The 24,640-nt window shown below is 44.0% G+C and overlaps 1 protein-coding gene and 1 long non-coding RNA gene across 12 annotated transcripts in view; one reads left to right on the top strand and one right to left on the bottom strand.

The window, feature by feature from the left end:
* The window catches only part of LOC106019428 (uncharacterized), a 158,607-nt gene extending 139,517 nt beyond the window's left edge, over positions 1–19,090 (top strand). For all 3 annotated transcript variants that reach the window (XR_003498781.3, XR_011810925.1, XR_011810924.1), the window contains one exon: positions 17,859–19,090. This is a non-coding gene — a long non-coding RNA (uncharacterized lncRNA). The remainder of the gene's footprint in view (positions 1–17,858) is intronic.
* A 111-nt stretch (positions 19,091–19,201) lies between these two features.
* Positions 19,202–24,640, bottom strand: part of ELAVL4 (ELAV like RNA binding protein 4) — a 79,705-nt gene continuing 74,266 nt past the window's right edge. For all 9 annotated transcript variants that reach the window (XM_072041659.1, XM_072041655.1, XM_013106662.5 and 6 more), the window contains one exon: positions 19,202–22,688. In XM_072041659.1, coding sequence (XP_071897760.1) covers positions 22,361–22,688 — 328 coding nt within the window. In that variant the 3' untranslated portion in view covers positions 19,202–22,360. The remainder of the gene's footprint in view (positions 22,689–24,640) is intronic.

Below are 24,640 nucleotides of genomic sequence, written 5' to 3'. Positions count from 1 at the left end.
CGTTAATATTTTCATTAATCAACTAGGCACAAAAAGAATAAGAACCTGCTAGAGAAATGTGCTGATGGCTGAAGTTGGGAGGGATTGTCAATAGCAAGGAGGCTCAGAGCATACAGAAAAATAGAATATCCTAAAGGATTGGGGAAATATAAATGGGATTACATTCAACGGTTCAAGTAGCAAGGTCACGTAGCTTGGGACTAATGACAATTTCTAATATCACAGAATCACAGAATCTCTAGGTTGGAAGAGACCTCAAGATCATCGAGTCCAACCTCTGACCTAACACTAACAGTCCCCACTAAACCATATCCCTAAGTTCTACATCTAAATATAAGGTAAGGCTTGTCGGTGGGACTGATACAGGAGAATTGGGCATATATTTTGGCACTATTTCAAAAGAAGGATTTCTAGTTGAGATAGGGAAGAATTAATGACCCGAAGAAAGCTTTGGTAAGACTTCTGCAGGAATATGGTGACTACCTGTGACCACCTGTGTTTGAAAGAAATTCATCCTAGAAAGGTGAGTAGTTTGATGTGTTCACTCAGCGTACTGAAGGCTTCAAAGAAACAGCCATAAACATGACAGGAGTGAAGAGGAACATTTTAAGCTTTGACAATATTGTTACATAAACGAAGTGCAAACTGCTCATCAGTAATTTACCCTGTATTTTAGAGAAGGGTTATTAATGAAAGATACGAGTTTCTGGAAGAGCCTTCAACAGGAGCAGTGGCGAGAACCCCTCTGACTAATTCAGTGATGGAAATGGGTTTGTCCGAGGGATTCAGCAGCATGTCTGCATGCTGTAGCTGCTCCGTGGCTCAGTGGGCTGTTCCCGTTCATTCTGATTCCACATTAATACAAAACCATTTCAGCTTTTAACCCCATATAAACCTCTGATCCAGAGCAGGATTATGACAATTCTGCAGCTTTAGCAAGCAGACTAGGGTGGCAAGGAGATTCTCCAGCCCTAGCAAATTTGGGATCTGAGGAAGAATGTTTTACCTATTCCCTTCGCACTGAGAAGCAAAGGGAAGCAATCAGCTGTACTCCATAACGAGCTGAAATGGAGCTGCTCACAAATAAGAGGTGGGTTTCCCCAGGTGTTTGGTTGACTAGTCGTTACTTTAATCCAAAATGTTTAGCTGAAAATATTGGTTTCTCATTGACAAATTGAATGCCTTCCCTTCCCCCAGCCATTACGTTTTCTGGGTTTCTGCTCATATCTCTTCCATTTCCCTTATTCAATTTGTCTAGCAGAATGAAATGAAAACATGCTGACATTTTCAAGGAAATCAGATACTTCCCATGAAAGTTTCAATGGAAAATTTTCAGAGAGCCCTGAGGCTCAGGGGCTGGTTGCATCGGGGTGTGGCCAGCTAAATCTGCTGCCTGACTCACTGGGGGCAATGCCTTAGCGTCCCTTAGACCTTTCAGGTGATTTACTTCTGAGAGGGAAACATCTTTCATGGGGAGCCCTGTGCTGTGGGTGGCACCAACTGCTCTCGCAGCAGCTCTGGCTGACCTTGCTGCGAGTGGTGCAGAAGGCTGAGCCCTGGCTGCTTCCACCCTCCCCTCCCTCCCCCTTGCACTGCGGAGGCACATGAGAACTGACCACAGCGTAGCCCTAAATGTTTTATTTTTAACTTTTGCCAGACAACACGTGTATCCAAGGCCGAACAAAAAGAGCCGGAGAATGGGGTATAAGTGCTTGTCAATGTCAGACCCGATCATTGTCAAACAGGGGCTGGATTCTGCAGCTACGCTGCATACAGCGCTCCTGTTTCCTTCAGTGGTGCTCCCAAGCCACAGCGAGGAATGCCTAGAGAGATGGATAAAGGCAGACAGACATAGATACAGACTGACAGAATCAACCCCCAGATGGAGGTTGCTTGAATTTACCAGAAATTAAGATGCTGTACTGCTTAAGAAAGAGTTCCATGATCTCATTAAGTCTCTTTTGTGTCTCTCTTTTCATTTTATCCTCCACTTTCCTCCTAAAAAAGAAAAAAACCCACATACACACACAAAAAAATCCCAACAACTTTATGTCATTTGCAGATTGAATTAGAGGAAAATTGCCTATGGACTAAATAAAATGTTTGTGTACTTTTCTACTAGCGAAGTCCTGTACTGACGGCTTGTGTTTTTTAAAGGAGACGAAAATGCAGCATGTCACAGTAATGGCATATAGTCTAACTTGCTCTTGCAAATCAGGACTTCTTAATATTTTCCTTTTAAATAAAAATGCCATTTATCATTATCAAATGAAGTGTTAATGGAATCAACTCATACACAAACTCATGCATATATATCTATAAATAAATATAATATATACATAAAAAAATCCTTACTGCAGAGAATGATCAAGCACCTTGTCAGCAATCCATATTATATTCGTTAATTTGATTCCTGCCAAAAAATCACTTAAGTGAGACCTTCTGATTTCTTTCTTTAACGCTTGAGGCTCCTTTCATCCAGGCAGTGTTTATTAACCTATTTCTGGAAATCAGCATAAGCACAAGCTATATTTAATCTGTTCTTTTCATGTGCTTTTTTTTTGCTTCTTCCTTTTATTTTTATTTTTGTTTTGTGTGCATGTTTGTGTTTTTGTTTTTAATTCCAGTGTAAGAATTAGATACTGAGCATTGGCCACTGTTAAAAAACAACAACTTCAAATAGTGAGAACTGAAATAATAAATACTAAGGTTCATTATGTGTGTTTATATGCTTGGGGGAGGAGGGGGTCTGAATCCAGTTTAGTTCCAGGACTAATGGTAATGGCAGCAGGAAAACTACTCACCTGAAGAGTAATACTGGGACCTCATGGCTGAGCTTTGGGGTGCAGCTTCAAAGCTCTGCACTCTTCTCCCAGCTGGTAGCTGGTAGCCCAGTTATTTTCCATGGCAGATCTCTCACCTGTATGCTTCTGGGTCCCCATCTGAAAAGTGGGTGTAAAATATTAAACTCCTTACTTAATTTGAAGTCTGGGATGACTTGTTGAATGTTAGAGACTGAATCAACCCCAAATCCTTTGACAGAACCCAAAATAAATATGGGTTGCTTGAGCCACTCTGTTCAAGCACATTCCTGAAAGATGTTATACCTCACAAGAATCACTTGGATTTGTATATGTTGGTAAATAGAGTGAGTAATAAATCTTTGTAGTATTTATTGCTCTGCCAATATGTCTGTCTTGGCAATATTAAAAGATATGCATGTATGCTTATGAATTTTATTTCTCTTCAAAGGAGCTAGCTCCTTGCACTAACAATCACAGCTATGACTTGATAGACTCCTCTTTACCTGTCATGCCTGTAGAAATCTCCAGAGAATTAGAATTCTCATTAAGTGCTCTGGAAAGCAGAATTTAATCAAATGTATGCCAAAGCTCACAGTTAAAAAATATGCAACTATAAATTGCATTTCTGTAGAAGTTGTTGCAGTCCTACAGTGACCACTGAAGTCTTTTTTATTTATCGTACTATGAATACAGAATAGATAAAATTAAATCCTCCATAATCAATGGCTCCAATTTACATGCTTTACTTGTCAAAGTGACTTTCTCCAGTCCCCACAAAATGCTATATAATGTGACATCTCGCAAGTCTTCAGGAACACCCTAAGATGAATCTGAAAGATAAATATTGCAGTTGTGAGTCTTTCTGTCATGACTCAAATAATTTTAAAATTGCTAAGATGTATTCCTCTAACAATGTTAAAATTGTTCTAATGCAGGATAAAATGGTAGTTTTAGTCTCTGTAATTTTTATAGCAGCTTGTAATTTCCTTGCACTCGTTACAATTCTCAGCTCAGGAAAGATTACAGGAGAAAACATTTTCACTGGAAAGTCTGACTCTGCTGCTCATCTTCCCTGTGAAGAATATACCCAATATTTAGAATCTAAGAAGGCTTTTACAAGTTGTTTGGTGCTGTAAGTGTCAAAGTTAGACCATTTGGTTTGGAATAGTGTCATTTCTGGAGTCTGTTAAAGGCATAAGTATGAGCCCACCTCCTGGTTTCTCCCCCAAACAGCCTTTTATGAACACTGATGCACTCATCTGTATCTATTCTGTTTGGGGCCACTCACCAGCAGGCTGGGAGATTTTTGAGAAGTGTGAAATATCAGAGTGAAACATTCGTGTTCTGTGTTTCTGCTTTGAATCAGCTTTAAATCCCCAAATTAGAAGAGCTGTGATTGCCAAGGAAGAGGTTTTTAGAAGTGCTTGAACAGTAAAAACCCTCAAAAAGCAGGTACCTTATGTGTACTGAGATCTGACAGAGTGCTGTTGACATATGTCACTATCGTTAAATACACGGCGCTGAAGCTTGGGCTTATTTGTAGATGTGTAACACAGTTATCCTTTCAGGCTGTCTTTGGGTTAGGGTGCTGTTTTGACTGTAGCTGTGGTGACATGACAGAGGGGAAGAACAGATATTTTCTAGATAAGCTGATAAAGGAGGAGAAGCAGAGTCATCCTTCAGGCTCATGCAGAGATGGGAAGAGGAGGAGGACAAAGTGGTGTTCAGAGAGACAAGGGTGAAGTTGTTGCACCAAGTCACACTGAGTCTGGGTCACGAAAAGGTGTCTACAGATGATGGTGTTCTGTCAGGCTGCACACCTACAGCCACTGAACCAACACTGCCTTTTTCCTGTGGTTGAACTGGTGAGGATACATTTCAGAGATGGGTACCTGCATGGGCGTAGGCGTGTCATTCTGGCATGCACAAAGGACTGTGCTCAACTGTATTGCTCCAGGGTGAATTTGTGGAAGACCCCGGGCAGATTATGAAGTAGGAGGCCCTGTGGATTCCTGCCAGCATGCAGGGGAACATTTTGGATTTATATCCATGGGGACAAACAGGCAAAGTCTCTGATTTCATGGGAGCTGATTTCACAGGACCTGCTGACTGCCCTGTGCCTCTCTCACTGTCCCTTTGGGAACCACCTGGGTTTCCTGGATGGTGAGGGGTCAGTTTGCTTCATGTCAGTGGTTGGTGGAGAATTCCCTGCACCCCTCTCCCATCTTATCTATCCCCAGAACATTCAGGACAATAACCTGTGCAGACACTGACCTTTTCTCATTCTCCGGCTGCCAGGACTGGCTCTGAGACACAGGGCCCTAAATCACAAACCTAGAGAAGAACAAATCTGGCCTAATGCTGCCTGTGCCTTTGTACCCTCAGCTTTCTTGGAGGCAGAGCCCAGACACACACCTTCACTTTTCAAAGGCACGTTGCTGGTGCGCCAGTTCTGCAGTACCCTAGGGGCCAGCCGGACGGAGAGCCCAGAGCTAAAGTCAGCCTCTTTGTATGAGACCATGGCTTTTTAACTCATCTTCCCCATCCTTAGTGCCTGAAATTCTATAATTAAAAATTAAGACAAGTGGGTAACACAAACTTTTGAGCTAGAAACTGAGCGCTAGGCCTCCCTCCCCACCCACTTAAAAATGCCGTATATATTTTGTTCTTGTAAAGAGCTGTGGGATACAGCATCACCTCAATTGTAACGAAACAGCAAAGAAATTCCACATGGGGAAAGGTTTTCTGAGGGTATATTCTCAGTTACTGCTGAAGATTAAAAATAACTTCTCAAGCAATAAATTGGTTGAGACAGTAACAGGACCAAAATCATAGTGAAATCTAGTAATGAAATATTAATGCTACCATGTTAAGCTGGGAAAATCATAAAAATTCATTTTGCAGAGCTGCGTAGATCCTATTTCTGGTGTCCTGAGCTGGCTGGATTTTAATGTGCAGCGCTTTCTACTTGTGTCCCGTTCCTCTACACGGTTCTTATTAGCAGAAAGATGACCAAACTCTTAAGCCATGTAACAAGAAACCCTGTTGGAGAACATGCCAGCAGCTCTCTAGAATTGGAAGGCATGTTGTGAGTGACACAAAGAGCTGCCACGTACCTGGTGCTTCGCTTTACTGCACCACTAAATGGCCATTGTAGAGCCGTGGCAGACGTATGGGGGGATTTTATTTCTAGGGCAACATTATTTTGCGTGAAACTGAAATTAGATAAAAACTAGGTGTAAAGGTGTGTTTGAATTTCAGTTCCTGCTTGATCTTTGTGTGCCGAAAGGACCTCCCTCGGATACTCAGTCTAGCTGCAGGCTTTCTTTCAGGTCCTGGAACCTGCAGCTTTCAGAAGTCAGGCCAATTTAAATTGTGTAGATTTTGCTGCTTTACATAACCTGTTTGAATTCTGTGGGTTTAAAAACCTGCAAGGTAAATAGCTACATTCTGCATGTGCCTGTCCTCCTGGCTCGGGCTGGAGCTTTCATGTCACACCGTTAACCGTTAAACAGGGTGGAGGGAGGAAGCCTTGCAAGGTGCAGCCACGTGCCTTGCACCGTGCGTGGGGCTTTCCAGAGCTGAAGGGGTGGCTCATTCACTGTCCAGCCAAGGTAACTGCTTTGTTGGTGTCCTTTGTCCTCCAGCTTGTGTCAGCCACTGTCCCTTTCTGAGACACTACGTTATTAGCAGTGGCCATAGCTCAGCTAGAGGTGGCTGCTTTGAGCTCATAGATGTAAGGGGGGGCTGCATGCTTATTTTGTAACACTGCCTGGAAGGAGGGGTATGAACCTTGCAGTCAGACTGGCACCATGTGCCCAAGAAAAATCATGCCTGGAGTCACACTTGGGCATGCTGAGGCACCAAATGGAGGAGCCCAGGTAGCTTCCCTTGGAGAGAGAGGGGCACCCCCAGGGGTGAAAAAGGGGTCTGGATCTGAGCAAGACAAGCTGGAGAAGCAGACCTCACCACAGCATCCACACCTGATGCAGCTGGTGGAGAGACAGAGGTGTGGTACCTCCAGAAAACCAAAGCTGAACCTGAGATGGAGTCTTCAAAGGGGCACCCAAACCCACAGGACTGGCCTCGTGCCCATGACCGACATGGAGGCCTGGAACTGAGCTGCTCTAAGGGAACGGGCTGCATACACCAGCAGCCTGTGGCCAACATCCTCCTTCCACCCCTCACCCCAGGCCTGGGCCTTTCCTAGTCCCTGGCAGCTACTGAGTTTCACGGCCGAATTACCTCCAGGACATCGATGTGTGTATGTGTGTGTGTGTGTTTTTTTTTTTTTTTTCTCTACTGAATCCAAGGGTTTGCTCCCCTTGAAGTCTCAGAGGAGGACTCATTCAAATCAAATACCGAGCTGCTTTGCTGCCTGCGTGCCAAGGATAAGAAAGCTAAAAAATAAAAATCCCAGCAGCATCCAGCACTGTGCCCATGAGCATCACCTTGCAGCCCTGGTCCCTGGGCGCACACGGACCTCGCTGCCCTGGGCTTTGCCATTTGCTGCAGGCGCGAGCCTTGTGGAGCCGCCGAGGGGACACTGCAGGGTGGCTTTGCTGGGCGCGTGTGCCCCGGGGCAGCGCCTCGGCACGCTGATGCTCTCATGTGAGTACTGAAAGGCAGCAGAGAGCATAATCTGTTTTAATGGCTCCTTCTGCTGCTGCCGAATAGCTCCCTAGCTTGGATTACTTCTGCTGCAGGCACGATTAGTCAGCAGTTGACAGGGCAGGGGGTCTCGGTGGGGAGTCCATCGCTGGCTAAGAATAGGAGCCAGATAAACATTATTTTCTGGCTTATTGGGAGAAAAGCTTGCAGAGAGCAGAAAGTTTGTCCCTCGCTGTTTTCCTGGGTAGGGGTGCAGTCTTGAAGGCGATGAGACAAACACTTGAGGATGGCTGATAGCACTGGAGTGCAGCATAAACAAGGAAATGATACTGGATCCCAAGGCATGGGGAAAAAAAAAAAAAAAAAAAAAAAAAGAGGAGAAGATGCCTGCTAAAGAGAGCTCAATATCAGATACATTTTGGAAGAAAAGCTTCCTGAAAATATGCGAAGTCACTAAAACAAGGTCTGAAAGGATGCTCAAATGGTTCTCACCTCCTTCGCTGGAAAGAAGTGGGCGTGTTGAGGGAATGCTTGTTCGGTGTTTGCCTTTGAATAATGACACAAAATGTAATGGTCAGTGGAGTTAAGCCATTAAGAGTAAATCAGCTCTGTTTCCACCGGAAGGCAGCCTGGATTACCCTGCAACACCGAAGCCATCTGTAGTTCCCACATTGATTTTCTTCTCCACGGCACCGAACACACAAAATCAGCAGGCGCCTTTGAGTGCTCTCTCAGTCGCATGGAGAAAATAGATAAAAGCCCTCTGGGCCTCCTGTATGTCCGTGTGCGGCCTCACCTGTGTGACACCTGGCTGTGCCCAGCACAGAAAGAAGCATAGGCAAGCTGGGAAGCCTGCTGAATCGGCATATTTGCCGTGGAGGAGGAAAGACTGCCAGGAAGCAGTGACCTGCCTCCTTTCTGCAATGCACCGGCGTGTAGCCTCCCAACAGGAGCAGCTTTGTTTTGTGCCAGCATCTTGGAGACGGAGGAGGCTGTGCCCAATTCAGTGGAAATAAAAGGCAACCTCCTCTTTTTGTTATTTGCTGCTCTAGTGGAAACTCTGCTTCCCCTGATCCACTGCAAAATACTGTTTTCGTTTTCCAGGCAGCTACAGTTTTGGCCTTTGCAAGAGAAAATACCTGTTTAAGTGCCTTGGAAGGCACAGCAGCTTCTTCGCCGCGCCTGATGTTTCATTGCATCTGGCCTTGCCCTGACCAGGTGATGGCAGCAGCTCCGGTTACACCAGAGGCAGCCCACGGCGCTTCCAGATGCTGAAAAGCTCCATTTTTATCAATCAAGCAAAGGCTGAGCAGCACACGGAGGTGCCTGTGTCCCTCCTTTAATTAGACACTCCAAGAAGTGAGAATAGCATCAAATAAGGTGAGGTCCCGCTATTAATAACTAGCAATTTATATAGATGCTTTAAAAAAAGATCCAAATAAAAACCTGCCAGCTTCAGATCAGAGACAAAAAAGAGCCTTTTATGTTTCTGAGCTCATCTGAGCTCTCAAGTCGGGGAGTAAGTCCACTTCGCAAAGCCACGACTGAGCTCCTGCCGGCCTTTGCATTCAGCATCGCTGCGACTGGTCACGTAGCAGAGGGTGAGGCTGCCACGACCTTCCTGTCCCACACAGCACCCACAGCCCCTAGAAAAGCCACCGCCTTTACGAGGAGGCAGCGAACCCATTGGGACCCCCTGCCTGGTGGAGAAACCCACAGAAGACTGCATGCTCCTTCACTTTCAGTGCTGGGAAGAAAGGCAGCGTGCAGAAAGCCACAAATGTCAGAGGACGATGACGAAGTATGAATTCAAAGGTTAGTCCCTTGTTCCCCACAGCTGTAAAGGAGGGAATCACTGCCTTCCGAGATGGATAGCGCCATTCATCAGACACAGAGAGCTCAGTCCCTCGTACGGTGCCAAATCATCTGGACCTTTATCTCCCTGTCCCTGTGCGGGAAACAAATCCAGGCCTGCTGGTGCTTGGGATGGGGGATGGGGAAGAAGTTATTAGGAGGAAATTTTTGAAGCATAAACAAAATTTCAGCAAAAGGTTGTTCCTGCCATGACACGATTATAAATGAGATGATCAACCACAAAGAACATTATTCTTCATGGCTTTAGCAAAATGATGCTTCTGGTCTGGTGGTAGAAGTAAAAAATTTAAAGGGAAAGGGAAGGGGTTCCTTTAAAAATTCCAGATATTTTAATTAATGCCAATAGCATTAAAATATTATGGCTTGAGATGCTTATGAAAAGTCTCTTTTATTCATTAAATTTCCCAGACCCAACATAATTAGAATTCTTAACATTCGTGATCTCTCGGCGTTGGCTTCCAAAATTAATGGTCTGAGTAATTTCTTACAGCAGATGAACTGAGTTTCAAAATAAATGTATTGTGGTAGTAAACATCAGCTTTTTGTAAAGGTAGGGTGCATCATCTAACAACACTTTCAGAGAAGAAGAACACCCTCCATTTTCCTTCACCCAGATTTCCATATTCAAAGGACATATTAAAAGACTGGAAATTCTCATATGCAAAATTTAGGAACTCCCTGAACAGAAGCTGCCTGCATCGCTGCTGCATGCAAATCCCTTTGCAGTTTTAGCACCACAGGTTCTTACTGCAGGTTGCTGCTTCATGTGTCGGGGAGGTTGAGGGGGCTGTGAGGCTGCAGCGGGCACAGGAAGGGTTCTGGTTCAGGCGGCTGGATGGTGCCCTGCAGAGCTGGCTGCTGCCCAGAGCCTGCGTTGTAAGCCCGGGAAGGTTGGTTAACCCAGACGTGTTGCATGGCTCAATGTGTGCTGTTCTTTTTGGCATCTCATTTCCAGGACGTGGAGCACTCCCAGCTGCAGCTCCTGCTGCTGGGATGTGAACCCAGAAGAACCACACGGTGCTGGGGGCTGGAGGAGCTGCTGCTGCCTGCTGAGCAGGGCAGGATGGCACAGATCTTCTGGCAGCCTCCTGACGGTGACACTCAGGATGCAGGAGCCCATTCCCGGTCCTGGAAAGCCAGCAGGGATGATGGGTGCAAATCACTTTGCCTTCTCTGCATCTCATCCTTATTCCAGATTTCTGTCTTTGCCTGGCTGGTCCTGATCTCCACCATTCAGGTTCATTTCCCAAGGCTCAGCCCCCTTCTCTATGCTGCACCAGGCTTCCCACCCCTGCACTGTTGCTTGGTCCCCTGTCTTTGCACAGCCCATCGGTTAACGTGGCCCTGGTAATAACCCATGGTGGCAGGTGCGTGAGCCTGTGCTGCAGGCAGTGCTGCAAGGGGACAAGCAGCTCAGGCTGGGGCTGGAAGGGGCTCCCCCGGTCTGGATGAGCCGAAGGGCAAGATGAGCACAGCAGGACAGCATCTGCAGAGTTTTTAGAGTTCCCATGACAGAAAGTCTTTACTGAAGAAGTCAGGCTGGATCTTTATTTTTATTTTTCCAAATGCTCTCACTTGGCCACACTTGCTTGGACTTCCACAGCAGTAACGAAAGGCCCATCCTAAATGCAAAGGTCACAAGTTGACTAAATTTCTGCTCCCCTATCCAAAGCGTGAGGAGACGTGGTGCATCTTAAAGAAGCGGATGTCAGTTCTTTTTCTCTTTTACCATTACAAAACAGTGCATTGTTCCCTGGCCTTGCCCTTGGGAATAGCTATATTGTTTTGGCTGAAGCTTTCCAAAAAAATTCAGCCTGAGGCAGATGCCCGGGATGGAAAATGACAAGTTACTGGTCAAAATATGACAGTTATAAGCAGCTGAAAGTAGGGGCTTGTAATTGGAAATGTCAGATGGTCTTGACAATAGGCAGTGCTACCAGCCCACCAAGCTAAGGAAGTTTGCTCAGGATTTCATGTGCAGGGAGAGGCAGCGTGTGCTCCTCCTCGTCGTCTCGGTAATTTCATACATCACAAAAAGGAGCAGCTGCCTTTCCTGGGTGTGAAAGCACGGCAGGCGCTGCACTCCTGCTGCCGCCACCTTTGTCCTCTGTTCCCTGCCCCACAGCCCCATCAGCGTCGCTGATGCTCTCGGCACCCCCACTGCAAGTCCCCTGAGTTTCTGCTCATTTCTGGCCCTGATACCTGTGGGCTGGCCACTTGCAGCTCTCTGCCAGCTTTATCACCTGGCCCTTTGCCTTGAGAGGAAAACTTCCGAAGGCTCCAGGCACTGCTCGCCCTGACCCAGCTGGTCCCTCCCCACCACTGAGCCATCTCCCGGGGACAAATTCCCTCTCCACCCACCCCGCGCTGCAGGCAGTTGCTGCACTTTCATTAAGTTTATATTTAACTTCCCCCCAGCAGCTGGGACCAGGAGGAGCAGGTTAGTGTCTCAGAGCTGGAGCACGACATTGAATTACCTTGTTGGTTTACCTGGCCGTAATAGCAAAAACATCCCAGCGCTATAGTTAAGGGTTTGTCAGCATTTCCATTACAAACCTCCTCTTCTCAAGAGGTTTTAAGTTAGCTGTAAAAATCTGTTCCAATGCACAAACTTAGTTTATAACTTGGTGTAGAACTGTATTTCATCTTTTAATATTGGAAAATACACACAGTCAGTTCAGAGTGAAGTTCATACGTATTTACCAAAGAGGTACTGGTCTTAGGCGGAGAGAGCAACCTGTTCAGCATCTTCTTTTTAATTTAGCTGACAAATACTATTACTCTGGCCATTTTCATGGATAAGATATTGTAGTCTGACATTCTCTTCCATTACGGGCACACAAACTCCTCTAATATATGTTAATGTGATCATTCACAAGTGCAGCACAGTCAGTGTGGAGGAAACGTAAGAGGCCCGGCACAAAGGCTGCTTGCCCTTCGCTTCCCTTTATTCCACGCACTGATTCAAGGACACTTCACTCATGCTCTGCAAAAGCAAAGCCTTTGACCAGCTGCCTGGCAGGGAGGACTCGGCAGCTGTGTCGTCACGGGTCTCTCTGCCCTGGCCTGCAGGGCATGCAGGCACCAGAGGCACAGCCTCCTTTGGGTGCCTTCTCCTGCCTGGCCCGGTCCCCAGGGCCTCTCCTCCCCTCCTCACCCTCAGCCTGCCAGGTGCCGTGGGCAGGAGAAGGGTGGCGGAAAAAGAGCTGGCTCTCAGCTCCCACCGGGGTCCAGCTGATGATCTGTGGTTTCTCTAATCAAAAGTTGCTGTCTTGGTGCAAAAAGGCTGAGTCACTGCCCTTTGGAGGAGCAGAGGTTGTTCATGTCACATAAGGATCTAACCCAGGGATTACATCTTCTGCTCGTGGAGGGGGTTGAACTCAGTACCAAAAAGCACCACGTGGTTGGCATGGGAAGGCAGCCCCTTGTCCCAGAGCCTCCATCCTGCTGAGGCGAGGTGGGGACTGGGGTGAGTAGGATGTGCCATGCAGGGAGCCTCCACACTCACTGTCAAATAAATGTTTTCCCTGGAAATTTATTTCAATTTTATTTTTTTTTCCAGACAATTTGTTCTTTATGTGTTAATGAAAAGTATTCTTTTCAGCCTTTCTAGCTTTTGAAAACTTGTGGCAAGGCAGTCCAGGCCCTGCAGGCCCAGAAGTGCTCTCATTTTCCCGTTGTGGCTGCACTGCTGCTGCTGAAGCAACTCTGAGAAAGTGACTTGTTGTTAGCTAGGCTGCCTGGTTGCTTTTGCTTCCCCTCCCAGCCATCCCACCTTCCCCTTTTCTTGCTGCCCTCTCCTTGGTGCTACTGCTGAACGCCAGTTGTGGTTTGCTCAGGGTGGGATCTGCCTTCAGCCACTGCTCAGCCCGGGGCCTCTGGCTGCCCTCGCTGCAGGTGGCTTCCAAGTGAGTCAGGGTTCTCTTGCTCGCAGCTTTCCCTCCTCTTCTTCTCAGCTCCGCTTCCTTTTGATGCTTACCTTTGGATTCCCTTCCCGTATGCACACTTCCACCCCCGTGACAAGGCTCATTTTTCAGGACAGAGGTTCTATTTCTCATCAAAATGCTGGCAAAGATAAGGGCCATATAGGTCTGGGGACCAGCTGATGGAAATTCATCTAAATCCCTGCTTCCTGTCGATAGCCAAGGCTATGCAGGCATGGCTGCAAGCCCATGATTCAGCAACTTTAACTGATTAATCAAGTCACTTCATTTTTTATGCATGCAAGTTTGCCCAAGGCAGCTGTGTTCCGTCGGCTTCTCGTCAGCGTGTTAGCAGTGCTGAGGATGTCAAAGGGTTTGTGATACTGATATAAATATATATATATATGCGTAGGTTTCTGATTAGGTTGTGATTTTGAATGCTCTTCAGTGGTATGCGTTTGGTTGATAGAATCCTTTCTGCGCATTTACATGCACGTTGTACCTCTGATGCTGCGTTTCTTAATTACCGATGCACTTTATCTGAGTAAAACACATAACAGGCCCCTTAGCATAAATTACACTCGGTGTGTGTGCACTGAGAGTCCTCCCCAGGTGTGTGAGGGGATAAAGACGTGTTACAAAGCACACGCGTCTCAGAAAAGGTTCAGGAAATCTCGCTTTCCCCCCAAAAAACAAAACCAACCTTGCAGCTTAACCTCATAAGAACAGCAACCCAGAGCAATTTTGGGCTGGGGTGAAGGAAAGCTGTGTCTTGTATTTCCTACCTAACCTTGTGGCACTGGGGGTGTGCATGTAGACTGCAGCTGATGAGGGGCCTGGTAGCATCGCATCCTACTTTAAGGGAAAAAAAGGGGAAAAAAAGGAAAATACAAGGAAAAAAAAAGAAAAAAAAAAAGAAAAAAATGAAAGCAAATTAAAAAAAAAAAAAGAAAAAAAAAGAAAAAAGGAAAATAAAAAAAAAGGAAGGGATTCTGTATTTTGGGTATCAGTGTTCATTGCAGCAGCCATCGCAATGCTGCAAAAGATGACTTTTTTGAGGTTTACAGCTGGTGAGGGTGTGGAGAGCAGGTGCTGGGCTCACAGCCCACAGCTCCTCGTGAGCACTTGGCCATCTCAGCTGCTGGGGGCCGATTTGCTGAGCTCTGCTTTGGGGCTGCTCTCACCTTCTTGTACCTAACCACTCAGTACCCCAGTGTCTACTAGGTTTCATTGAAGAATTCATCGCCTTTCTTGGCTACGAGTGGAGATTCACCTCTGTATTACAGCCCAGATGCTCAGGTGGCCAAGAAGGCCAACGGCATCCTGGCTTGTATCAGAAACACTGTGACCAGCAGGGCTAGGGAGGTGATCGTCCCCCTGTACTCGGCTCTGGTGAGGCCGCACCTCGAGTACTGTGTTCAGTTTTGGGCCCCTCGCTACAAGAAGGACATCGAGGTGCTTGAGCGGGTCCAAAGAAGGGCGACGAAGCTGGTGAGGGGCCTGGAGAGCAAGTCCTACGAGGAGCAGCTGAAGGAGCTGGGCTTGTTCAGCCTAGAGAAGAGGAGGCTCAGGGGTGACCTTATTGCTCTGTATAAGTACATTAAAGGAGGCTGTAGAGAGGTGGGGGTTGGCCTGTTCTCCCATGTGCCTGGTGACAGGACGAGGGGGAATGGGCTAAAGTTACGCCAGGGGAGTTTTAGGTTAGATGTTAGGAAGAATTTCTTTACTGAAAGGGTTGTTAGGCGCTGGAACGGGCTGCCCAGGGAGGTGGTGGAGTCACCATCCCTGGAAGTCTTCAAAAGACGTTTAGATGTAGAGCTTAGGGATATGGTTTAGTGGGGACTGTTAGTGTTAGGTTAGAGGTTGGACTCGATGATCTTGAGGTCTCTTCCAACCTAGAAATTCTGTGATTCTGTGATCAAGGCGCTTGCCACAGCCCAGCAGCTCAGGCTATGGGACTTGGGATCGTGTGGCTCTACCAGGTGTAAAATTAAGAGCACAAATTAAGTTGGTATGTTAAAAAAAGCAGGAGGGAAAATTAGAAAATGATGCTTGGCTTCAATGAAGTCAAAGGGATACAGATAGCTGTGTTTGTTAGATTTTTTTTCATGGCAGCAGTAGTTGTTGATGTTTATTTTCCCTCACTTCAGTAGAACAGTGTTTGTTAATAATTCTAATAATAAAACATCCACAACAATGGCGAGATTTGCCAATTTTTCAAAATTGTGGCTCAATTGAATTAATAAAAAAGGGATTCTTCCTTTTTCTTTTTTTTTTTTTCTTTTTTTTTTTCCCCTAAACATAGAATACCTGGTGTAAAGTGGTGGTGCCCGCTGTGAATGCCTCCATGAGCAGCTCTGGCCAGGAGAAGAATTCAAGTAACTTCATAGACTTTGCATTGTCAGTTGCAACAATTATTGCAAATATACCCCCATCAAAACAAAACAAAAACCCAACCCTGCTAGAACTGACTCGCAGATGGACAAATTTGTTATTGTTTGCATGATCTTTAGCAATGTGTTTGCAGGTTTCCACAGCCTTGTTTAAATTCAAGCAAGGACCTTTTTGCACCAACTTTGCAGGATTTCATTTGTGAGTTGTACATTTAATTCTCCACAGCAGATGGTGATGTGTGGGTGTACTGCTGTATATTTGCAACAGATTCCTTATCCTACAAAATTAATTAAGTGTCTCATGTGCTGATTTAAAATCAGAATTGTATTGTTCGTAAAAAGCTAATTCTTGCATATCATTTTGCTGGGACCTGTGCAATCCACGCAAAACGTAGCAGACAAAAAGTCTAAGTGCTTCCTTAAAGCAAAGGGATGGTGGCAGCACCCGGTAGCCCTGACGCGGGCTGCCGAGCTCGTGCTCTTGTGTGTTTAAAAGTCACTTAAAGAAAAATGAGGGTTTGGGGCCTCGGTGCCAGTTTCCCAGATGTTGCTATGACAAAGGCTGCTGGGGCTGGCACCCAGCGCTCATGAACACCCTGCACAGACACGGCTGCCGATTTCAGCCCCTTTTCCTTTGGTGTGTTCCTTTCCTAGGCGGGGATTTATCTGAAAATGATTGCTCCTTTGCTAGTACTGCCTACAGTCACACACAAAGTTGAGGGGCTTTTTGGTGTTTTGCTTCCTCCCAGTCTGACCACGTCGCGTGTCTTTATGAACGCTTTCCCTGGGGCCTGCGGCTGCTCGGCGGCCTGTCTGGTGCTTTGGGGTCTCAGAGGAGAAAGAAACCGAGAGGGTGGACGGAGACATTGGGCAGTGGGAGGCTGCCTTGGCAGCCCCGTGGAAAACCGGGCTTCCTTCTCCATGGGGCCTCTGTTGGCAGCCTCCAGGAGGAAGCCCAGCGCCTTGGAGGCTGTGGTGCTGAGCAGGGACATGGCTGGCAAGGGGAACCCAGCACTGTGCCATGCAGGACCTGTCTGTGCAGCTGCTGTGGCAGCTGAGTGGGGTGGTTGTGTGGGGCACATGGTCACAAGAGGTTCCCCAGACTGGCAGCTGAGGCCTGTGGAGACAAAATGTGTTCTGGTGACAAATGACACCAGGACTGTCCCTCACACCTGCCCCCAAGCAACGTGCAGTGTTGGTGGCTCCTGGCATAGCAGGCCTGCCCTTGGCATGGTGTGCCTTAGACCTGGGGGGGCAAGAAAGGAACCGGCCTTGGATTGTGTTTGCCCGTGGGCGAGTGAGGGGCTGTAGCTGGGGCAGGTCTGCTGGCAGCTACAGACTGTGGAGTGGAGTGGGTAAATGGTTTAGGGTATTATTATTTATGCTACTGCCCAGGAAAAAATGTGCAGCCCCTTAATATTTAAAATTGAACAAAACTGGATATGAAATAGTGTGGGCCCTTTAAAGTGTGCTGGCTCAGTGTTACAGGCTTGAGGATAACAAAATCTCAAACTTTGTCTGAAAAGCAGCTGTTTACTTGTGTGTAGTATACGGGCGTGTCCATGTCAACGTCTTCCCACTTTTTCTACTGAAAGGTTATTTCAGAAATTTGCTAATCTGATTGTCAGAACAAACAGGTCTGCCTTCTTGCCTTCAGATGTGGATGAATTAAATTAATTAGAGTGACCTGTCCGTGTGGTTGCTTTACTTCCCACAGACCTTTTGAACAGTTGTCCCTGGTAGATTTACTGAGAAGAGGCTTTTCTAAAGGCAGTTTTTGGGTTTGTGAATATAGAAAAGATATAAGCTTGGTGACTCTTTCAGTGGAGTTAAGTTTCCATTTTCCCAGCATGTGGTTTCTGGTGAAGGCCTCAGACGTGCCTGCACAACAGCCTTCACGTTCTCCTGACTCCTACAACTACCTGGGACGTCAGTGATTTTTTTTTTTTAGCACGGGGCTGGGAGCGTGCATCTAGGTTCTGCTTTTTGTGTCCTTCCTGCAGAAGTTGTTGTTCTGCCCCTTTGTGATCTACCGAAGCTCACCCGCATTGGCTCCATCACCTCTGGGATTCAGAAGTCAGTTATTTTTAGACAAAAGATACTGGATTAGTCTGAGATGTCAGAGATTTTGTAAAGTTATGCCGGATTTGACCTTTCATTTTGCTCCGTACGTACAATGAATTACTGCTGTGCAGTGAGCTCAGGCTGAGAGATCTTTAGGGCAGGGAGCAAATCTTTCTCTGTCCCCGCAGGCTGACCTGGCTTTACCTCAGCTACCTGCGGCCGCTGAAGTGGAACGTGTGAGATATAACAACCTCGCCTGCTACAGGAGATGGCAAAGGTGGTTTCTGGGGGCATCTTCTGTGTGCACCTCTCGCCCATCCTCATCCTAAGGCTGATCCCACACTCAGGTAACACCCAGGCTAGGTGGGGAGCATCCAGTCCCGCTCCAGTGGTACCAATGGAAACCGCTAAGTGTCAGAGCATTTGTCTGTGTGTGATTGCTAAAAACCATCGTCCCTGTGTGAGCTGAGTTCCCCACGTGAACATCCAAAGTCACCCGCTGCCCTCGTGAGCCCCCCACCAGCCAGTGCCTGTCCCAGACCCCCCACACTTCCACCCCAGCGCCCAGGCTGAAGTGGGAGACTTCAGTGCTCTTCAACCACCCTCCCCCAGGTGATTTTCCATTTGTGCAGCAGGCTCGCTAATTGCAGAAAGAGTGATTACCCTTTCATGAAAGAAATATAAAACTTGATTACTTTGAGTGAGTGCAAGCGAAATACGGCTCTGATCCCAGCTGGGCAGAATTGGTGTTTCAATAAGAATTTTTAGAAACACTCAGGCAGGATGGGTACAGGGAGCAAAGGAACTGTCTGTGACCACTTTTATCTGGCACACAGTTATGATGCTCTCCTAAGCAGGTCAGAACTTTACGTACCAGATCTGTAACAGTGGCAGAAGCTTTTTGCCTTTGTTCTATGTGCATGTGAGCTTTCTTACAACTCACATAAGCTCACTTGTGATAGCTGTATGGAATGGAAAAATAGACACCTTATGTTAATGAGATGCTGAAGAACAGCTGAGCTGGGATTAAGTGGAAGTACAGAAATTGTCTGGATCAAAGTTCTGGCCCCTCCACAGTCAAAAAGAGGAGGACTGAGTGTACAGACATAGCTCTGCCTGAAGAGCAGCTGCAGTGTCCAGCGACTTCTACCTCACTCCTCTCCTGACTGTGTATAGGACACAGGAGAAAGGAAAGGGTGGACACAATAGGTGAAGCTAACAGATGGTGTAGCAGACCCAGTGGTATTTCATTACAGGCACTATTTCCTGAACCCTCCCCCCTCCTTTTTAAGAACAGAAAGTTTAGTTTCAATTAAACTCACTGGTGCATGTTATACTATTTCCTAAAGTGTGCCTCTATGTGTATATATGGATAGATGGATGGAAGACACTTTTCAGAGCCAACTCTTCAACCCAAGCAAATGATTTGTGTATTTTACTATGGAAGGGTCAGATTGATTTAAGGATTAAGCAAGCCATAAATTTAAGAACAAACTCATTTTGTGGCCAGAAATTATTATAACCACCATGGTAACTTAATCTCACAAAAACACAAGTTTATTAATAGGTGAAGGAGCTGAAGAACTGCACAGCCCATCCAGCCCACTGATATATTTTTCCTAATCTGTTGAGATTCAATGCTGCAGTTTTACAAGGTACACATTCTCAATCAGTGAGTGTTACAGAACATAAACATGAAGTGAATATTTGTATTCATGGGATTCAAACAAGTCAACTGAAAGAAATATCAACTCTAGTTATAACACATGGTGAAAAGAATCAAACTGGGAATGTGGTCAAATATACTGTTGTACAGCAGATATGTACACTTTTATATCGCGTGACATTCATAGCATGTTCATAGAAATGTCAAATTAAATGACTTAACCTGTATTAATGTTGAAATTTTCTTATTACTTTTGTTTAATGTTGATATTGACTGAGTTAATATTCTCATTGTGTAAGAACACTGTATATGGTAGAAATCCTTCAGTATCTCCCACATTCAAATAAAGGTATTTTACTCACAGTTACAATTTGGTATTTGGTGTCTTAAATGGTACCTTAAATGGCAGATTCTTTCTATCCTTCAGAAGGAAAAACCACAAATAATGAACATGCTTAGTCTGGTCTGACTAAGACATTTGTCTCCACGACCTTGCTTCTGAAATCATACTAACATCTCCCTCCTTTGAGGTGTGGCTGGGATCACTAAGACAGCTGAACACGGTTAAAAAGGTGGAAAGTCCATAGCCATTCTACACACTTTCATTTATTGTCTGGACAATTAAAGTACAAATAATTCAAACACAACAAGGTTATGAAAAAAACATTTACAATACTTTCCCTCAGAAATGATCTAAACTAGCAAGGTTATAACATGAAGTCATTCATTATAACTAAAGTATACAACTGCCTGGTCCTAAGAAAGATTTTTTAAATTATTATTATTATTATTCAGATAGTAAAACACATCGTAGAGAAAAGATTCTGACATGCCTTCCCCACTAATGCTTAGCAAATGCATCAAAACTTTCCCAGCAAACTGCGCTCATTCATAGCAGATGATGTATAAAGGTTTCCCTGAACATTGAATGAGTGTTCCTTTAAACTAAAATCTAACATTGTTAAAGTAAAAAACTGATAAAATTATGATGCAGCCTTTGCTTTAGTTATTTGTCTACTACAAAAGTTTGCCTCTTCAGTGTGAAAAAACAATACTTAGTCTACATGCAGTTAGTGGGTATAGCATGGAAAAAATGCACAAAATAAGCACAAGTTATAAATAACCATAACGTTTTATTACCATTAAGACTAAACTTGTATTGAAAAGATTTTATATAACAAGACAAGAAAAGCAATAGCAAATTTAACTATCAACTAGATTATGCATAGCGAGTAACTGTTTCTAGTACTCAGGGAAGAGCATGACCCTTTTTTGTTTTAAATATATAACCGTACAAAGCACAAACATACTAAAATGATCAGTGCACTGGACATGGGAGAGCACCCCCCTCAGTCATTTTGTTCCCTTAGCTCTGTTTTCCCCAATCTGAATTACATTAAAATAAAGACCCAGTTGTTTTCTTTTCTACTGTGCAGTAAGAAAAAATATTCACAACAAACATGACAATATATCAAACAATATTTCTACACAAGTTACCTTGATACCTCTGTCACTTAAGTATCATAAGAAAACATTTTAAGACATATACAAACAAAACTAGCAAAGTGTTACAACTTATAATAAATTAACCAAAAGAAAAAATAACTTTATATATATATATATTTATATTATATATACACATACACACACAACAAAATGACACAATAATATGCTTCTTCCCATAGTTTAAGTAAACAAATAAGTAGACTAGCCAAACTAGCTATATTTGATTTTGGCCATATGCATCACATCGGCAATTAAATAAATAAGTGTTTCAAGCAACATAAACAGTGTTCCAAATGTGCCAACACAGCCCAATTATATTAGCATGGGCTATAAAGTGAATTTGAAAATTCTTAACAAATTTAAAGCAAATGTATTCTTTCTAAACACATTACATTTAACTATGATACTAAGATATGTAAATAATTTCGTAGCACCTACTGCTCAAACCAAGGAAGTTTTTGATCAAAAATTAATTTTTTTTTTTAAACTTTTGTTCTGCTGATATCCCATACTGATGACTTAAAGAAAAACCGTCTTGCAACTCATCTCCTTGCTTTTGGGTTTTGACTGTGGGTAACTGCGTGCCTGGGAAGAACACTCTCCCGTACTGTATTTAATATTTTTTATTACATGCTATGAAAAGATACGAAGATCATCTGTTTGTAGCCCATCCTTCAAAAAACAATCTACTAATCCAGTTTAAAACACACATCTTGATCTCTAAAAAGTTACCAGTGCAGTATGAACATGACAAAGTTGTCAATTTCCCCTAAATTAGCCAGTCAAAATATTTTTTCTCAAATCCAGATTCTCTTGTAAAAATTCTTTATATTTTATAAAAATAGATTTTTCTTGAAACCCATTTTCAGCAAAGAGACCACCTCTTTGGCAACATTGTTAATGTTATTTAAATTGTTATGTCATCAGGTATCCCCCTTTACCCCATTCCCTTAACAGAAGACTGTTTAGTTCACATGATATAAAAGAAAAAAGGAAAAATAAAAAAAGTTGCAAAATTATGTTCTTTTTTGCAATTTTTATTGTTCCTCTTTAATTTTTATGTGGGGGGTTTACCAATCTGATTGGATCAATGTTTTGAAAAGAAGAAAAGAAAAGAAAAAAATTTTCTCGCTTTTAATCCCATTAGCTTGTAAAAATTGTTTTTTGTTTTCTTATTTTTTCAAATGAGTGAATGGTCATCTTAAAAAGACCCACCTTCAAGGAAGGTAGTAAAACTAGCTGGCCGGGTAAAAATCCCTGCACATTGTTATCTATGTATATTATATTCAACAACGACAGCTATGAAAGAACATTCAATGCATCAAAGGTTTTTTTTTTTTTTCTAAGCATTATAAAATCCTTTCCTGTTCCTCACAGGATATCCAATGTTTTAATACTTAGGCAACACTGGCTTATAAAGTCCATGGTTGAATATAAGCCTTGAAGAGTTTTTTTTTGTTTTGTTTTGTTCGTATATATATTTATATATATATATTTTAGTAAGTAAGGATATGAAATTCAGGATTTGTGGGTTTTATTGGTTTTAAAGGAAACTTGCAATACTCTGTCTCCTAAACGGTATCCATTAAGGCTGGCAATCGCCATGGCAGCTTCGTCGTAGTTGGTCATGGTGACAAAGCCAAATCCCTTGCACTTGTTGGTGTTGAAGTCGCGGATCACCTTGACATTATTGACCGCTCCGAAGGGACCAAACAGCTGCCACAGCACGCTCTCATCTGAGTCGGGAGACAAGTTGTAGACGAAGATGCACCATCCAGTCCCAGTGTGACCGGGGATATTCATTCCAACAAGGCTCGTCATACCATCAATTGTGATCGGAGAAAACCTACCAAGTAAAAAGAGGGGTCTATTCTAAATATATCTCTTGGCACAAGCTACATGGAACCAAGATTTCAAAATAATCAAGCCAGTGTTAATTTAGGTTCTCAGTCCTACCTAGCCACCTCGGTCTCTAACTCTTACTGGAGTGGAAGGGAGCCACACTACATACAGAAGACCAAATCTGTGCATAAATGCATTTCCCTTCAAGAATAAGCCCTATTTAAAGGCATACAAATATCTAATAGAGTATCCTTCAGCATTTAAGTTAAAAAAAAAAAAAAGAGCCTGTGTTTATGGCAGCATATACAAGTTAATTGAAAAAAGGCCTATAGGAATTTGCCATGTATTTCCACTACAAAATATTGTTTCATGAGCAATGGAAACTAATACTTTACTTTTCAAAAGTCTGCTGTGGAGAAAAAAAAACTTCAAAATTTATTTTAAAGATTACCATGAAATGCCATTGTTAGGATTCAGGTGAAACAGTAGCCTCTTTTAGCTGAAGATACTACCAGAGAGCTCTAAGTGGTAGGTTTTAATTCTCCTCCTAATAGTCCTTAATTGACATTCAGTGTGAAAAAAATCTAGTTAATAAAAAAAAGTCCAAAAGCCAGCCAAATATATTAAAGATTTATGCAGCAGTTGTAGAGTAAGTAAACAGTGCGTAGATATAGTTAGTGAGCATATGTCAACTAATACCTTCATACCGCGAGACTCCATGTCCGTGACTCTTCAGGTAGTGAACGTAGAGAGAGAAGCTCCTAGAAATCTGATAAAGAACCCTAACTTCTCCCCAAGTCTTTAGGGGTCTGCTTTGTTTATTTGAATGCCTGAATTAGAAAGCTGAAGCCAGGTAGTGTGTTTATAAACATGGAATAGCATTGGCTGGGCAGGACCTGTGGAGGTCATTTAGTCGAGCTCCAGTTAGCCTCACTTCAAGCAGAAGTGAAATTAGCTGCTCAGGGCTTTGCACAGGGAAGTTTTTGAAGTTTCCAAGGATGGGACTCCACTCCTGGGGCCACCTGCTCCAGGGTTTGACCATCCTCACTGTCAGTGACTTTTCCCTTACATTTGGCTGAATTTCCCCCACTGCAGCCTGTTACTGTTGGCTCTTGTCCTTTTGCAGTTGACCTCAGAGAGCAGCTTGGCTTCTTCTTCTTCTAACACCCTTGTAGGTAATTCAAGACAGCAGTCAGTGGCTACACTCTACATTTACCCTTCTTGAATTTTGCCAGGTTCATTTCTGGCTTGTCAAGGTCACCCCAAAGGCAGCCATGGCCAACAGCATGCAGAGTGCCCCTACTCCCCCACATCAGTGTCATCTATTAACACAAGGAGGGCGCACTGCAGCCCATGACTCAGGTTATTAATGAAGATGTTAAGCAGTATCAGCCCTCAGGATCAACATAATTTTCCTTTCATCAGTTTGAAAAAAATATGACATGATTTCTGAAGCTACACTTTGGGATATGTTTTAAAATAACAACTGCGCAGAGGAAAAGTCTTAATAAAAATCCAGTTTCACATGTACCTTCAGTCTGATGAGTTTTAATACCAGAATTGAATAATAATTCCTCTGGATCTTCTGAGTGATGACTGAGGGAATAGAGGGGGGAAATCCACAGTGTAGCTAAGAGAAGACAGCTCTTATGCATTCCAAAGCTTCTCCTTTTATACTTCTTGTGTTTTGACACAGTATTCTGCACAATATTAGTGCATATTAAATAACCATAAAAGAAACTACACACTTGATGGCTGCTGCTTTGGACTCCTTTCCTCAAATATACATATAAAGTGCTATCAGATGATACTTGGAACATCCATCTCGAGCTAAGAAATATCACTAGAGTGTAGCTACACGATAAACAGTTTGTGAATGCTAACAGCATTGGATCCTCAGACATACACAGAGGTTTGCAAAAAGATGTTAAGAATATATGATAATCTTCCTACTGA

This window comes from Anas platyrhynchos, chromosome 8 (assembly GCF_047663525.1).
Source record: "Anas platyrhynchos isolate ZD024472 breed Pekin duck chromosome 8, IASCAAS_PekinDuck_T2T, whole genome shotgun sequence".
NCBI classification, from domain to species: domain Eukaryota; kingdom Metazoa; phylum Chordata; class Aves; order Anseriformes; family Anatidae; genus Anas; species Anas platyrhynchos.
This window is presented reverse-complemented; position numbering and strand designations above follow the sequence as displayed.